The 15,555-nt window shown below is 38.8% G+C and overlaps 1 protein-coding gene across 1 annotated transcript in view; it reads left to right on the forward strand.

Annotated features, from left to right (window-relative positions):
• Kpna3 (karyopherin subunit alpha 3) overlaps nt 1–11,181 on the forward strand; it is a 67,850-nt gene extending 56,669 nt beyond the window's left edge. The window contains exons 10-17 of the mRNA XM_055617417.1: nt 209–253; nt 2,398–2,529; nt 3,618–3,746; nt 5,353–5,457; nt 5,555–5,626; nt 5,784–5,946; nt 8,103–8,197; nt 8,635–11,181. Coding sequence (XP_055473392.1) covers nt 209–253; nt 2,398–2,529; nt 3,618–3,746; nt 5,353–5,457; nt 5,555–5,626; nt 5,784–5,946; nt 8,103–8,197; nt 8,635–8,733 — 840 coding nt within the window. The 3' untranslated portion in view covers nt 8,734–11,181. The remainder of the gene's footprint in view (nt 1–208; nt 254–2,397; nt 2,530–3,617; nt 3,747–5,352; nt 5,458–5,554; nt 5,627–5,783; nt 5,947–8,102; nt 8,198–8,634) is intronic.
• Nucleotides 11,182–15,555: the final 4,374 nt, after the last annotated feature.

Here is a 15,555-nt window from a genome sequence, read left to right on the forward strand (position 1 = left end):
TCTCTGTCAGATTTATTTGGGTCTTTTAATTAGACATTTGAAATGTGCTTTTTGGTTTTTCAGATTAAATTTATTAACTTTCATTCATCTAATAGATGTTTAAAAAATTTCCCATTATGTTTTAAGTAATTGCAGCTTTTTGTGTCACAATTTGCTTTTACAGACATGTCCAGCAACTCTCATGTTACTATTTATCTTCTCTCCACAGATTTTGCCAGCTTTATGTGTCCTCATATACCACACAGACATAAATGTGAGTACTCTCAGTTTGGGATCTGCCTCCTGATGGGACGAGAAGCTTTTTTTTTTTTTTTTTTTTTTTTTTGTAATGAGTGCTGGAATATAGTTTTTCTGTGTCTGTCTCTCTGGTTGTAGAGTAAGTTTAAATCAGATAGATGTAGTTTTTGTTTTTAATCTTTCTGTCAGTAGAGATGCAGATTTCTTGATCCATGGAGTGATTAAGGACAGCATTCTTTTTTTGTGATTTCACTTAACAAAGTCATCTACAGTCTTAAAATGTTGAATGAAAAATGGCAGAAAAATTATTAATATATTTTAAATAATTTTATAGCATAAGGCTGTAATTTGTGTTTATCATTAATTATTGTTAACCTTTTAATCTGCCTAATTTGTATATTGAACTGTCACAGAGAGGTATGTATAAAAAACCATTGTAACCAGTTGGTAGTGGCACGCATCTTTAATCTCGGCACTGATGAGGCAGAGCCAGGCAGATTTGTGAGTTTGAGGCCAACTTGGTCTATGGAGCAAATTTTAGGACTACCATACTACACAGAGAAACTCTGTCTTGAATCCCCCCCACTCTCCATGAAAAGAACACACACACACACACACACACACACACACACACACATCTAATATATATTCATGCATGCTATCTCAGGCATCCATGTAGGGTCTTAGAACTTGTCCCCACAAATTTAGAGGGGACTGCTGTAGTGTTTTTAAAAATACTAATATTTATAAAATTCTAAAATTTTATAAGCCACTCTTTTTGTTAAGGTCTCATCATGCTGCCTATGCACTGTCTCTTCTAATGCTTTGTTCTGGTAGCCACTTGTATACTTAAATCTTTTGAAATGCCTTTGCTTTACTCCTTGTTCCTGTGTGCTGGTCAGTGAAGTTAATTTGTGTGTGTTTCATCTCTCTTTTTGCACCTGTAGCCTAAGTCATTTGCCTTTGTGGTGGCATTTTCCACCTCTATGCCCATTTTTCTTCAACTCTACTTTTTTTCTTTAATAAAAAGCTTCAGTATCTTATTTGTTTGTAGCTAAGCTTGTTAACACTATATAATGAAAATAACAGAATAATGCTGCAGTTTTTAGTTAGATTTAGGTAAATGCAGTTCATTAATAAGGAATCTTCAAATGTAAATACCCCAGAAATGTCTGTAAGCCTGCTGATCACAACTGTTTCTAAATATTACCTTATTTTAGAAGGTATTAGCAAACATTTGATTTAAAACTCAAGAATTTTCCAAAATAAAGCCGTAATTAATAAAAGTATTCTGTATTCACACTAAAACAGTTTTAGTAAAACTTTTCTTTCCAAAGTAATAGTAAAGGAAAGAAGGCATTTTGTAATATGCCCAAGCAGAACATACCACCACATCTTAGTCCATTCTAACACAGAATGCCTACCCCCTTTTCTCTTAGAAAGCACACCGGCAAGGCCCGTCCCTGCTATTTTCTGCCTGCCTTCACTCATATCCTGCGTCTCAAAGAAGATCTCTCTGTGAAGATAGGTGTTTGCGGTGGTTATTGGGGTGCAGGAGTGAGCACTCCACTGTGTGCAGGTCCCTCACTGAACGCTGAAAACCAGTGAAACAGATGCATGGTTATCATTGGGGTCTTCTAGACTTGAAGCAGCACAGTGTTTGACCTAGTGCTGTAAATGAAATAGATCACAATTACTTTGATACCTAATTTTTGGCCCTGGGGAAATTTTTCTGCTTGCTTAATATTCTATGTATTATTATTATTGTTATTTTTATGTGTTATGCATATGTATGAGCTCTGCACCTGTATAGAGGTCAGAGGATGACTTTGTTTAGTTGATTGTTTCCTGCCATCTTTATGTGGCTTTCAGTGATTGAACTCAGCTCACCAGGCTAGCTTGTAAGCTCTTTGCTTGTGAAGCTGTCTTGCTAGCTTTTTTTTTTTTTTTTAAATCTATCTGGTACATAAAGTCAGAAACTGGAAAAGAAGCATCCCAGACTTCTGTCTCATGTTTCTGAAGGGTGGCCGCAGGTAAGCACTTAGAGAGATAGGGTTTATATCTGTCAATGCAAGGACGCCTTGCCACTAAGTTAAAACAGAGGAGTGTTTTTCTGCTACAACTACTGGAACATCTTTTTCCTGTCTTTACTTCCTGTAGATTCTTGTAGACACTGTTTGGGCTCTGTCATACTTGACAGATGGAGGAAATGAGCAGATACAGATGGTTATTGATTCAGGGGTTGTACCATTCCTCGTGCCCCTTCTGAGCCACCAGGAAGTGAAAGTTCAAGTAAGTATTTTCATTTTTTCTCATATTAAATTATTTTTATGACCAACTTTCTATAACCAGCCTTCAGTTAAGTCCAACAGCATGTACTTCAGGATTGTTGTAGCTCATCTCCTAAACCCATTTGTTTATTTGCCCAATTCTTCAGTGTTTTACTTATATCAGCCATTAAACATAGATCTGCATGTGTTCTATTGTCATTTGAACCAGACAGAAATAAAACTGATGATCTCTACAAATTGCTTTTTTTCCAGTATCCTGTTGGGAGACAGTATGGTGCATGTCTGATACCTGTGTTCTCCTTCATCCCCTTCTGCTGTATTGTTAGGTTTGTCTTTCATCCTCTTCTTTTTGATGCACTGGCTCTTCCTTCATCTGCTTCTATTACAGGACCTTTTTTTTCCCTCACTGAAGTCTCCAGTCTACCTCTCCTTTAAGTGTCCCCAATGCATACCTTTTGACTCTGCTCTGACTAGGAGTGGTTGTTGTTAGTTCTGCTCATCATGTTTTTCTGCCAGTGTTTTCTACAAATAAATGATGACCCAGGATGACATTACATATATTAAATGCAAGACTATATGTTAAATGAGAAAAGCAAATCATGCTGATTCAGGATGGTACTAGAGTTTGTTATGCCAGCTTAGTAGTGAATAGTAACAAATGTTTTAAAGATGGGACGTTACGATTTTTAGTTTTCACTATCTAAAAACCTTTTTAGCAAATATTTACATGAGTTTTTTGTGGAGTTCCATAACTTTCCACAAGAAATTATTGTTTAAGAGTCATTGCTTGGAGCAAGGCTTGATGCCGCATACCTTCAGTCCCAGAACTCGGGAGGCATAAGCCAGTGGATCTCTTGAGTTCAAGGCCAGCCAAGACTACAAAAAGAGTGCAGGACAGCTAGAGACATATGGAGAAACCCTGTCTCAAAAAACAAACAAAAAATCATTACTTGGTTTCCTTATGGCTCTGTTGTAGGGATGAAATAAATGTTGATGATTTGTTCCTCACATTCTCTCAGAGTTATGAAAAATACAGAGAAACAACACTTTGATTATAAATATTCTTAAAGCCTATTCTTCCATCTCTAGACTGCAGCACTCAGAGCAGTCGGGAACATAGTGACGGGCACTGACGAGCAGACCCAGGTGGTTCTCAACTGTGACGTCCTCTCCCACTTCCCAAACCTCTTGTCTCACCCAAAAGAGAAAATAAATAAGGTAAAGGCCTTGCTATTTCGCCTTCTGTCTGTGACTGTCTCCTTATCGCAGCTACCATGTGTTTTCTCAGTCAGAGTCAACGGCACTCAAGATGAGAATAGTTTTAGGTGAATCTGTTATAATTGTTTTCACTTCTGTTTCTTGTAGTCTTACTCTCATCACAGAATAATGAATATTTCAGGCTGTTTATGTTTTAATAGGTTGAGCAGTATCAGTAATCATTCAATTAGTAACCAGTAAGCAAATAAAAAAAAAATACATATAAAATCTCCCACTAAAATAACTGGCATTTACAAAATAAACAGATAATTTAATCTACTAAATTAGAATAGACTAGGGTGTCACACCTCCTTTCAAAGATCATAGAAATATATTCCTTTGAAAGTTTTGAATATATATACACATTTATTATTAAAGGATAGTAGGTAATTAAGCAGTTTTCAAAGTCCGTTCACATAATAGAATGTATTAGAACTATGTGTGTGCATGTTTATGCGTGTGAGGCGAAAGACCAGGGTCAGCATCAGGTGCCTTCCGCAGTTGCTCTCTACATTATACTTTTGAAAATTACTTTTGTTATTTTACTTCTGTGTATGCGTGGGTGGGTGTGCATATGAGTGCAGATGCCTGTGAAGGCTGGCGGCCGCCGCCCTCTTTGTCCTGGAGGCACAGGTGCTGATAAGTGGCCCAGTAGCTACTAGAAGCTGGGGTCTGGTTTTAGACAGGAGCCGTGCGTGCTCTTTCCCGTGAAGCCATCTCTCCAGCACCCTCACCTTGTATTTTGAAGCAGGGTTTCTTGCTGAACACTACAGGTCTTTTTGTCTCTGCCTCCTACAGATACATGCCACTGAGCCTAGCTTGTACATGGGAGCTGTAGAGCCAGTCATACAAGCAGGGGTTCCTGCTTGTATGGCAAACACTCTACCAACTGAGCCCCTCCTAAGCCCTGACTCAGTGTGCTTTTATGGCTTTTTAAGTCATTCTGTTGGATGTATAGACCATGTTTTTCTCATTTACTTGTTGAATGACACTGGACTTAATTTCACCTCATGGCTATTGTGAATATGTTAAGGAAGACATTGACATGTTGGTCACTGCTAAAGTCCTTGCTTTAGTTTCCTTTTGAAAATTTGGAAATTTTATTCTTCAGGCCTGCTTTTCAAAAGAAGCTAATATAATTCTGTGGCTAAAGATTTGGGGCTCTTTTATTTGCTGTTGTGTCATTTCTACTTAGAATAATGCATAGCTTAATAGTAGGCTTACAGATTATTCAATAAATACTGGGTTATGTGGACACACAAGCATTATGAATGGAAGCTCCCTTGCTTTTTACTTAAATGGGAAGTCTGACCTGGCTAAATAGCAGGGAAAAATGCTTGCTGTGTAAGCCTGACAACCTGAGTTGGATCTCTGGAATCACAAGATGGACAGAACCAAATCTGAGTCTGAAATCCTCTGACCTACACATCTGCACCATGTCATGCATGTGCACGTGCCTTTACTTATATACAAACACCAGACTCACATAAAATGATAGTAAGTAACTAAAAAGGGAGGTCTTCAATGTAGTTTTTCCAATAAAAGTGGCCCACATTTTGTCCTACAGGAAGCAGTATGGTTCCTTTCCAACATTACAGCAGGCAATCAGCAGCAAGTTCAAGCTGTAATAGATGCTGGGTTAATCCCTATGATTATTCATCAGCTTGCAAAGGTTGGTCATATTATGAAATTCATTATTAACTTAATTTATTGCAAGCTAGATGATTTTGATAAAGAATTCATTTTGTGAATTTGTTTTTACTCTTCAGGGGGACTTTGGCACACAAAAGGAAGCTGCTTGGGCAATTAGCAACTTAACGATAAGTGGCAGAAAAGATCAAGTGAGTTTGAAAAAATTTTAAGTTCTTACCTTTACTAATTTCAGCAAGGCCATTTTTGTCTTGTTTTTAGAAGTTACTGAAGGTTTTCATCTCTGTACTGTTTAGAGGGAAAAGAGAATTATATACATAAAAGTATTTCTTCTCTTGTATCGTCTAGGTGGAGTACCTCGTACAACAGAATGTAATACCACCATTCTGTAACTTACTGTCCGTAAAAGATTCTCAAGTGGTTCAGGTGGTTCTAGATGGTCTGAAAAACATCCTGATAATGGCTGGTGATGAAGCAAGCACAATAGCTGAAATAATAGAAGAATGTGGAGGTTAGTACTTGAACATTGGAGTTCTAAAATAATACTCGTTTCTCTGACCTCAGAGGGACTAGTATAGTATATCTATATATGTATACACTGTGTGTGTGTGTGTGTGTGTGCGCGCACACACACACACACTGGAACTATACTCCACATGCATGTGCATGCTAAGACTTTACTCCTAGTAAAGTCCTCATGGCTGGATGCAGCAAGAGAGAATAAATCAAAGAGAGATTCAGGAACAAATTCAGTGCTCTGCAATAACTTATTGTTGTAAGATGAAACTAAGGAGAGTTCTACAAAAGTTTTACAACCCTTCTAAGAGCCAGATTCCCAGTTCTGAACCTTCAGTGGCCCCACTTCTTTGCTAATGGTTCTTAAAGCCCTCCAGCAGCTATACAAAGACCAGAGCACAGCATCCCTCTTGATGTCACAGTGTACAGGAGCATGTTAAAGGCCTTGTGGACCACAAGAATAGGAAAAAGCTTGTTTAACCTAGCACTTCTCAAACTCTGGCCAGCAAACACATTTTTTCTTGTTACACATATTTCCATGGGACTGGTGGACCCCACTTTGGGAAGTTGCCCGACTATATGCATCCTGTTTGAATTCTGTAAGTTGGAGAGGCTGTTAGGATTGCTACAGAAGCATGTTGAAGTTAATAGGGCAGAATTTACTAAATACGGTCACTTCTGGTAAGGACATATTGAAACATGTATTTAAACATTCTGTTTTAAAACAATACCTGTTGAAAATGTACTAAAGTGTCCAGACATTAAGAAGTTTTTTTATGCCAGGCGTGGTGATGCAAACCTTTAATCCCGGCATTCCCGCAGGCAGAGGCAGGTGGATCTCTGTGAGTTCCAGGACAGCCTGGTCTACAAAGTGAGTCCAGAACAGACAGCCAAGGATACACAAAGAAACCCTGCCTGAAAAAGAAAAAACAAAAACAGAAGTTTTTTTTTTATACTATACTTTAATGCTTTGTTTGTTTTCATTTTTGTTAACTATATGGATAGTTTACCAAGCTTACACATTAGAGAAAATAAATGCAATAGCCATCACAGATCAGTAAAAACAAAGGTATCATGGAGGTTATCTTACTATGAATTCATGCTCATACTTAGGTTAAGATAGCTTGTATTTAAGATATTAGTCTGGCTTATAACTTAACCTAGAAATTTGAATAAGTTCGAAAATTCTTTCTCTTCAGTGTTTAAAACTATGTTTGTTCTGTTGGAGTAATAATTGCAATTTGTAATATCATATCTTATAAAGCATTTTGCATTTATTATTGTTGATACCTATTTTTTCCATTTTTCTGATTTGTATGTTATGTTTTAAAAAAATCAACTTTCACACGTTTTTTAGAAAGATATCTTCAGATTGAATACTAAGATTTAAAACTTGTACATCTGGTACATGAAGTACATGGCACATTGGAAATATAAAAGATACTCTGAATTGAGCCCAAGTGTGTGCACCTATGTGCAGCACTCAATAAAGCCAGAGGATTGCAAGTTCAAGTCCGACTTGACCACCTAGGCTTGCTTCATAAAACTGGAACGCACACCAGTGATTAGTGCTCTGAAACTCGCTTTGTCTGCTCCTTAAACTAGGCCTTGCTTCATAAAACTGGAACGCACACCAGTGATTAGTGCTCTGAAACTCGCTTTGTCTGCTCCTTAAACCTATACAACATAACCTATTCGTTTTTCAAATACAATGGTTTTTTTTATGTAAAGCTTCCATTAAGTTCTAAAAACTTAAGTTTCACAGTCATGTGAAATAACACTTAGAGAACAGTAGAAGATAAAAGATACCATATGAGCTATTATGACTACAATGAAACATTCTGGAAGGTTTTCAGGTCTTGTACTGGCACTAACTTGTCATGCATCCAGAAACAAACTCTATCCCGTCTCTGTCAGATGGAATGTTTTGGTAGTTGTTTGTGTTTGGGTTTTGCTGTTACTTCAGAGACTAGGGGAATCTCAAATATTTTTAAGGAGAAAGGAATTAATGGGCTGCTGGTTAAGTTTTTATCTGCTTTTTTAGACTGCCATCTTTGAGAGAAGATAGAGCATATTCTGAGGTTCATAGAGTGTTTCTATAATTAGATTGTGCAGATTAATAGCACCTTAATTATTTTCATATTTTGTCAGGTTTGGAGAAAATTGAAGTTTTGCAGCAACATGAAAATGAAGATATATATAAATTAGCATTTGAAATCATAGATCAGTATTTCTCTGGTGATGATGTAAGTAAATACTAAAATACAGATGTCTGAATGTAGATTGAAACTTTTGTATATAATGGCCATTTACCAAGAGTTTTCCCATTATTAATGTGCATTGAGTTTGTACTGTTTTTTTTTTTTTTTTGTTTGTTTGTTTGTTAGATACTCCATTAATGACTTTTCTTAAATACTTAATTCAGAACTTCGGTGTAAGGAAAGTTATAAAACCATTCATGTTACATTTTAAATCTGTTAACTGGGAAGAAAAAAATAATTGTAGAAATGGTGTTCAGAGAGGTTAAGTACATCTGCAGATACAGGAACCTAAGAGGTAGTTTTTTTAAATGCATATTCAATTGTATTTGTTTAATTTCTCTACAAAATTGTTACTGATTTACCTAGGTATTTTAGCTAGTACAGTAAAGCATTCATTCAGAATTTTTTCTTTATTTTTATAGATTGATGAAGATCCTAGCCTCATTCCTGAAGCAACACAAGGCGGTACTTACAATTTTGACCCAACAGCCAACCTTCAAACAAAAGAATTTAATTTCTAAGGTCAATTAAGTGCAGCATCTTTTCTTCAATATGAAACACCACCAGATGGCCACCAAGCGATAAGACAGCAAGCAACAGAAGGCTCCCAGCACTCTTGCCTCTTCGTTTTGATGCTTCTAAAGCAAGCCATGTCTCAGTCATTTTGCAGTTGCCAAAAGTCACTCTCACATGGACTGTAAATGCATATGCATGATTTCCTAAACTGTTTTAGAATTCTCCTTAACAATCTCAACTACCCTATTTTTTCCATGTTCCCTGGTGCCACATGCTGACAACTGCAGTCTCCAGTTAGCATATTCCATAGTGGTGGTGTATCAGCTGCCCACTGATACTCCTTTGGAAAAAGGTGCGCTGTGGATCAAGACACTTTGGTATGATGCATATTCATGTTGGAAGACTACAGAGGTGCAGTGTGACCTGAGCCTCCATCATTGTCCTCCATAAACATATTTTCATATTCTTATGTGGAAGAATTAAAGTACAAACCAAATGATTTTCATTGGTGAAACTGACACGAAAAAAAGTAACTTAGAAACAAGAAACTTGGTTGTTCATTAAAAAGATAAGTTTTTTAAAACTGTACTTTACCTACCATTAATTGATGTGTTTATTATCTGCCTCAGAAGCCAGGGTTGGAGGAAGAGCTTTAGATATCAGTGGTAATGCTTTTGCCATTATACTTAATTTTTGAGAACAGCAAATCCTGTTTGACCACTCACTTCAGCCTGTGTGTTCCTGCTGTTTTGAATAATCAAATGCTGTGCATGGTCTCTACCTGAGCTGCAACCTGTTACAGACTTGAACTTCTGTTAAGTTGAAAGCAAGAGTCCCTGACTAAAAAAAAAAAAACACAAAAAAACTACGTAAATAAATAAGTCAAAACAAGAATGGAAAAGGTCTGAAATACTCATTAGTGATGTTTTAAGACTAAGTCTTGCTTTCAGCTTCCAGGGGTTAATTTTATTTTTTGGTTTAATTTGATAATTGGATATGGTTGATTTATACTGGGTTTGAACTGTGGAGCGTTCATGTTTACTGTAATTTAGTCTTAAGACATTTTTTACTTAGTAACCAGTACTTTTGATAATGGGGCGGCAACCAACCAGCAACTATTTAGAAGTGTTACAAGACTTCATTCTTGAGCACTGGGACTGTTCAGATCCCACTCAGAGCATCCGCACATGTTAAAAGATAAGACCAAGGGTCTGTGTAGAGGAACGATCTGCAGTTATTTAACTCAGCCTGATTTGCAGTGATCTTTAGCTCTGCAAAATCTGCTATTACTATGTAGAGTCATTGCTTTTGGCAAATTGTCTGACCCAGTTATTAGTGAATGAATATGGATTTGAAATTTTTTAAACTAATTTGTGCTGTCACAGAAATGGTTTTGTTGCTCTTGTTCCCTGGGTATAATTTCCCAATGCATTGACGTGAAGGGATAGAAATGTAAACTAAGCTAGTTTTCAGATGGGGTGTTCACTGTGATGAAGATGAGACAGATGCCATCAGAGCTTTGAATCAGCTGGGGTGTTTTCACCGATAGACAGCACATGCCGGTGTGCTTCATTACAAATATGTGTGTTCGCCAGGAGGAGCCACTTTAAAGAGTGAGTGTCGGCTTGTATCTACAGTGCATACAAGCGTATGTTTAAACTGCAAGATTTTTACTTGCTAGAGAATCTGTTTTAATATAGTGGTTTGGCCTCTGATTATTTATAGGTTTTATAAATTTTAGAATCAATTTCTCTTTAAGGTGGCTCAGATTTTTCAACTCTTGTGCACATAAAATTGAGTTGAAGTTCATTGTGCCTTTTTTCTTTACCCAAATTTTGAGTTAAAGCTTCATATGGTAACTGCATCCTGTTCAAACACTTGTCTAAATTTTGAAACCGTGTAGTGTTCACTAAAAGTAGGAATAACAAAGTCAGAATGAATTAAGGTCACAAACTTTGGTGAAACCCTTAAAGTCCAAATCTTCTTGATATTGTGAATTGTCCCCCTTTCAGTTTAGTTTCTTCTGGACTCTCCCTACTTAACTGACAGTTACCTTCTAAAATTTGCACATATTAAGATTAAAATTGGGCCTCTACTGTGATGATTCCTATTTCCTTGAGTCTTAAGTGCAAACTAACCTTTAAGTAACGTTACTGTCAAGTAGTGCAGACTCATGTGCATCTGCTTGATTCGGTTTGCTGTGACCTTACCAGTTTTGAATTGGAATCACACCATTTCGTAGATAAAGGAAACTGAGTGTATTGCTGCACTTTTAAGTTTTCAAAACAGTGTTTTAAAATTGCATTGTTTTTATTTTTATTTTTTAAAAAACTCAGTTTAAAAAAGACTAAAATGTTCTTTCAAAAGAGGCATCTAAACGTGTTCCTAATTTTGTATATGGGCTTAGGTTTTGTAACCAATAAAAAAAAGCTGCTATCAAATATGATAAAACATTGAAGACTTCTTTCTGAAAATAATTGTTTAGGTTTGTTTTTGTGTGGTTAAATATAAGTTTGGAATTAGCTGGAGGTGCCAGCCACTGTGGTGGGAAAGCATGTTTGACTGTCAACTGTTTTGCTGCTTCCTTTCTTCCATAACAAACAATGACTAAGCAGTAGCTACTCTAGAAAATGTTTTGTGGCAAGTAAGATGTACCATCATGCGTGTAATTTCCTAAGCTGTCATGACAGGCCCAGTAAACTAGAGGCTTCAGAAGTCAAGTTGAGGGGCTGCCTGCTCTGGGCTTTCTCCTCGGCCTGGAAAGGATTCCTTCCTGGTTTCTGGTGGTGCCTGGCAATCGTCAGCTCATAGGTTCATCACTCCATTTCTGCTAATCTCTGTGTACTGAAATACTGTAATTTAAAAAACAAAACCAAGCAGTTATTTGACAACATGGTGTGATTATATTTTGATGAAATGAAGCAGCCATTCAGATTTTAAGGTCTGCCTAGTCTTTGAAAGCATGTAATTGTAACAGAAATTAGTAATTGAAGTAAACCTGAAAGCCTTTGCTTTCAACGTGGACCTGTAGCTTTGAGTGAAATCTTGGATTAATTGGAAGAGCAAAGGAACAGCCAGATTTTTGAGTATGGAAATAATTCTTCTGTATACTGCCACTTCAAATTACTTTTTAGAAAAATGTCATTGTAGCCATGTGTGGTGGCCCAGGCCTTTAATCCCAGCACGCTGGAGGCAGAGCCAGGGGTTCTCTATGAGTTTGAGGCCAGCTTGGTCTACAAAGTAGTTTCCAGGACAGCCAGAGTGGTTATATAGAGAATCCCTGTCTTGAAAAAACAAAAAACAAAGTAATAGTAGTAGTCATTTAGTAGTCATTTAGATGGCAGTGGTGCAAGCCTTTACTTTTAGTACTTGAGAGGCAGAGGCAGGTAGATATCTGTGAGTTCTAGGCCAGCCAAGTCTACACAGAGAAGCCTGTCTCAAAAAGTGAACAAAGAAGTCAGTGTTGAAGAAATCAGTGCATTATTTCCCTCAGATGTGCGCCCTTTTCAGGGCGTTCATCGCTACAGGTAAGCTAAGAGTACCTGGATTCGGGTGGCATTGTCCTCTCCATGATAGCTCATTTTTTAACACTCTTTTTGACCTATGATTAGGTTTTTAACCCTCTGGAAAACTTTTAACACTTGTGATGGGGGCGAGTATAATTTCTATTTGTTAAGCTGATTCTTAAAGATAACTGATCAAGAGAGTGCTCATGGACCTTGAAGCTTGAAAGGAGATTTTTCATGTAAGCAAAAGACTGGGACAGGATGACTCTCAGAAGTGTATAGAGAAGAGGGTTATTCGGGAAAAGGGATGTGGGATACAGTCTGTCCCCATGGTTGATTTGTTCAACAGATACCGCAAATCATTGGCCTGTTTCTAGGTGTTGGGTAATCGACTGTTCTGCAGGCCATTTCCTGTGTACTGTGAGATGGTTAGCTTCATCTGTGAGTTGTGCTCACTAGATTGTAGTAGAATCTCATCCTCTTCCAGTCCAGACAGCTGAACACTCCTATACAAATTCTCAATGTCTGCTGGGGGACCAGACTTCATCACCATACACCATACACCTAAATTCACTCCTGTAGAAAAGGCCCAGCTGAGGCAGTGCTCTCCCATTTGTTGTGTCAACTGTAGGCTATTCTCAGTGCTTTTTTGGCAATTTTAGTTGAGTTAATGTTGGCCCCAAAAGTGAGAGTATAGTTTTGAAAATGTTTTCATGTTCTTCACATCCTAAGGTACATGAGGAATTATTTCCCTCAGAAAGCTTACAAGTTTATTAAGCAATGCAGGAGAGAAGTAGAGAGCTTAAGTAGTAATCTCTGTGTCCTGAGTACAAATTCTAGAACCGTTAAATAAAGCATTTTATCTCAGTCCAGTTTTCCTCGAAACTGTCAGTTTTCCTCGAAACTTTCAGTTTTCCTCTGTGTCTTGTCATTTGTCTTTTTTATGAATAGTTTTGACTAAGCCTTTCGAACCATTGAAATGTTTATTGAGCATCCGTTGGCAGATATTGTTAGGGCATAGGAGAAATGGCAGGTATGGGCGTGCTCAGAAAAGTGCTGGTGCTCACGAGTGTTCCCACGCAGCAGCTGTGCTTTTGCTACTGTGTAGTCCTGTTGGCCTGGTGAAGAAGCATCCTTTAGGCTGTATTTTCTCCAAACCATGAAGCTGATGGTGCTGCAAAAGCAGGGATTAATTGGGCAAGTTGGTTGAAAAGCCTGGAGGTGTTAAAAGTATTTATGCAGGCATTGTGGGAAGCATAGAAGGGAGTGAAAGGCTGTGATCAAAGACGACTAGTGGAGAGAAGGATGAATACATCTAAGGAGAGACTGAAAGCTAGGGGCAGATGCCACAGCCTGGTAGTCACCCATAGTATTTTGGCGTTCTGTGAGCAATGGGAAATTGGCGCACAAGAAGCATGGTAGAAGATTGGTATTTGGAACTGGAGTCTTCGATGGCTCAGAGTTAAGCACAATTACTACTCTTGCAGAAGACCTGGTTTGTTTGCCAGAACTCAATTGCCAGTTTATAGCTGTTATTAACTCCATCTCCAGTGCATCCAGTGCCCTTTTCTGGCCTCCCAGAGTGACAAGACAGATACCTAACCCTAACCCACTCACATAGATGCATGCAAGATGTTCACACAGAAAAAGGCTAATGTGTAATAAGGACAACTGGTAAGGTTATTGGTCACGATAGAGGGTGTAACACTCAGGTAAAAGATGAAGTGCATGGCAACTAGACAAACTAGGTTGCTGATGCCTGGTACAGTGAAGAATTGAGGCAGATGTGGGGTTTCTGGGTGATTCTAAATCTGAGAGAATGGAATTAACATGAGACACCAGAAAGAATCACACCTAGATACGCAAAGTCAGCTAGGCTGGTTTGAAACATCAGAAGAACTGATTAGGAAGTCATCAGAAGGAGCTATTGCAGTGTGATGGTGAAGGCAGAGCCAGAAAGTATGAAAGAGCAGGGGCAGGGTGTCTAACGAAGACTTAATCTATTAATTTTTTTTATTTTTTTTACACCGTGTACATATGTATGTGAGTGCTATGGTGTGGGATCCCTTGAAGCAGGAGTTACAGGTGGCTGATGAGGTGGGAACTGAGCTTAGACCCTCTGAAAAGGCAGGAGCCATCTCTTGAGCCCCATCATCTAAGCTTTTCATCTAGTGGAGGACAGCTTAGTTAGCAAGAGCATATTGCTTTTCTTGTTGCTGTGATAAAAGTACACGCACAGAGGCAATCTGAGAGAGAAGGGGGTTGCTTTAGCGCCCAGTTGGTGGGTACGGACCACAATGGCAGGGCAGTCATGGTGGCAGAAGCGGGTGGCATCTAGGGACATTCATCCACAGAAGGCAGAGTGAGGCCTTGCTTCTCTCCTTCAGCCCAGGACCCACGCTATGGGAGAAGTCCACAGGTAAGGCATGCCTTCCCATCTTAACTAACCTAATCTAGAGAACCCTTCATAGGCACGCTTGGAGGGCAGTCTTAGCTCATTTTGGATCGTGCCAAATTCACAAAAAGAATTGAGAAATGTGGTGGAGAAATACACTGTAGTTTCGTGTTACTGGACTGGCAGGATTGGCTCTGCGCCCTTAGTCAGCAGTTCTTGGCTTGGACAGTTGTTCTATGCCAGGTCTTGTAATAGGTGCCAAGGATCCCACACCAAACAGGCCCGTCACAGCCCCTGCTCTTCTGCAGTTATATTCTACAGCAAGGGAGCGAAGAGATGATTTCTGCAGGTGTTATCTGCCACAAATAACAGGAGTGACTGAGGGGAGTGTTTTGAACTTGTACCAGCAATCTTTTCCGTGTCGGTAAGGTGCACCTAACAAAATTCATCCTAGCCAACCATAGCTCAGCAGTTCTCAGCGTGTTACACTGCCATGAAGCCAACCTGCAGAAATATCTGTTACAAAGTTGGAATGCCATTAAACAACTGCCTTTCCCTTTCCCAGAATCTACCCCCAACCCCGCAGACTCGGAACCTAGGAATCTAGTGCTTGTTAGGCAAGTGCTGTGCTTTTGAGCACGTCCCCGGAGAGGAAAACAGAATTTGACTTTTGAAAGTTAAGTATTACAAGTAGGGTCAATCAACTGCGTAGGATTTAAAAGCCCCGAGGTGTGGGGCCATTGTAAGCCTGCCTATGGTCGCTACCCTCAGGCGGTCAAGGCAGGAGGATAACCTTGAATTCGACCAGCGTGGGCTTCGTACTGATTCCCATTTTAGTCTGAGCTACATGGCTAGGCAGTCTCAAGCGGGAGACAAGGGTCGAAAGGTCCGTAGTAACTATGAAGATCTGTGCCCCGCCCCCAGGA

This window comes from Psammomys obesus, unplaced genomic scaffold (genome assembly GCF_907164565.1).
Source record: "Psammomys obesus unplaced genomic scaffold, mPsaObe1.curated_primary_1811, whole genome shotgun sequence".
NCBI classification, from domain to species: Eukaryota; Metazoa; Chordata; class Mammalia; order Rodentia; family Muridae; genus Psammomys; species Psammomys obesus.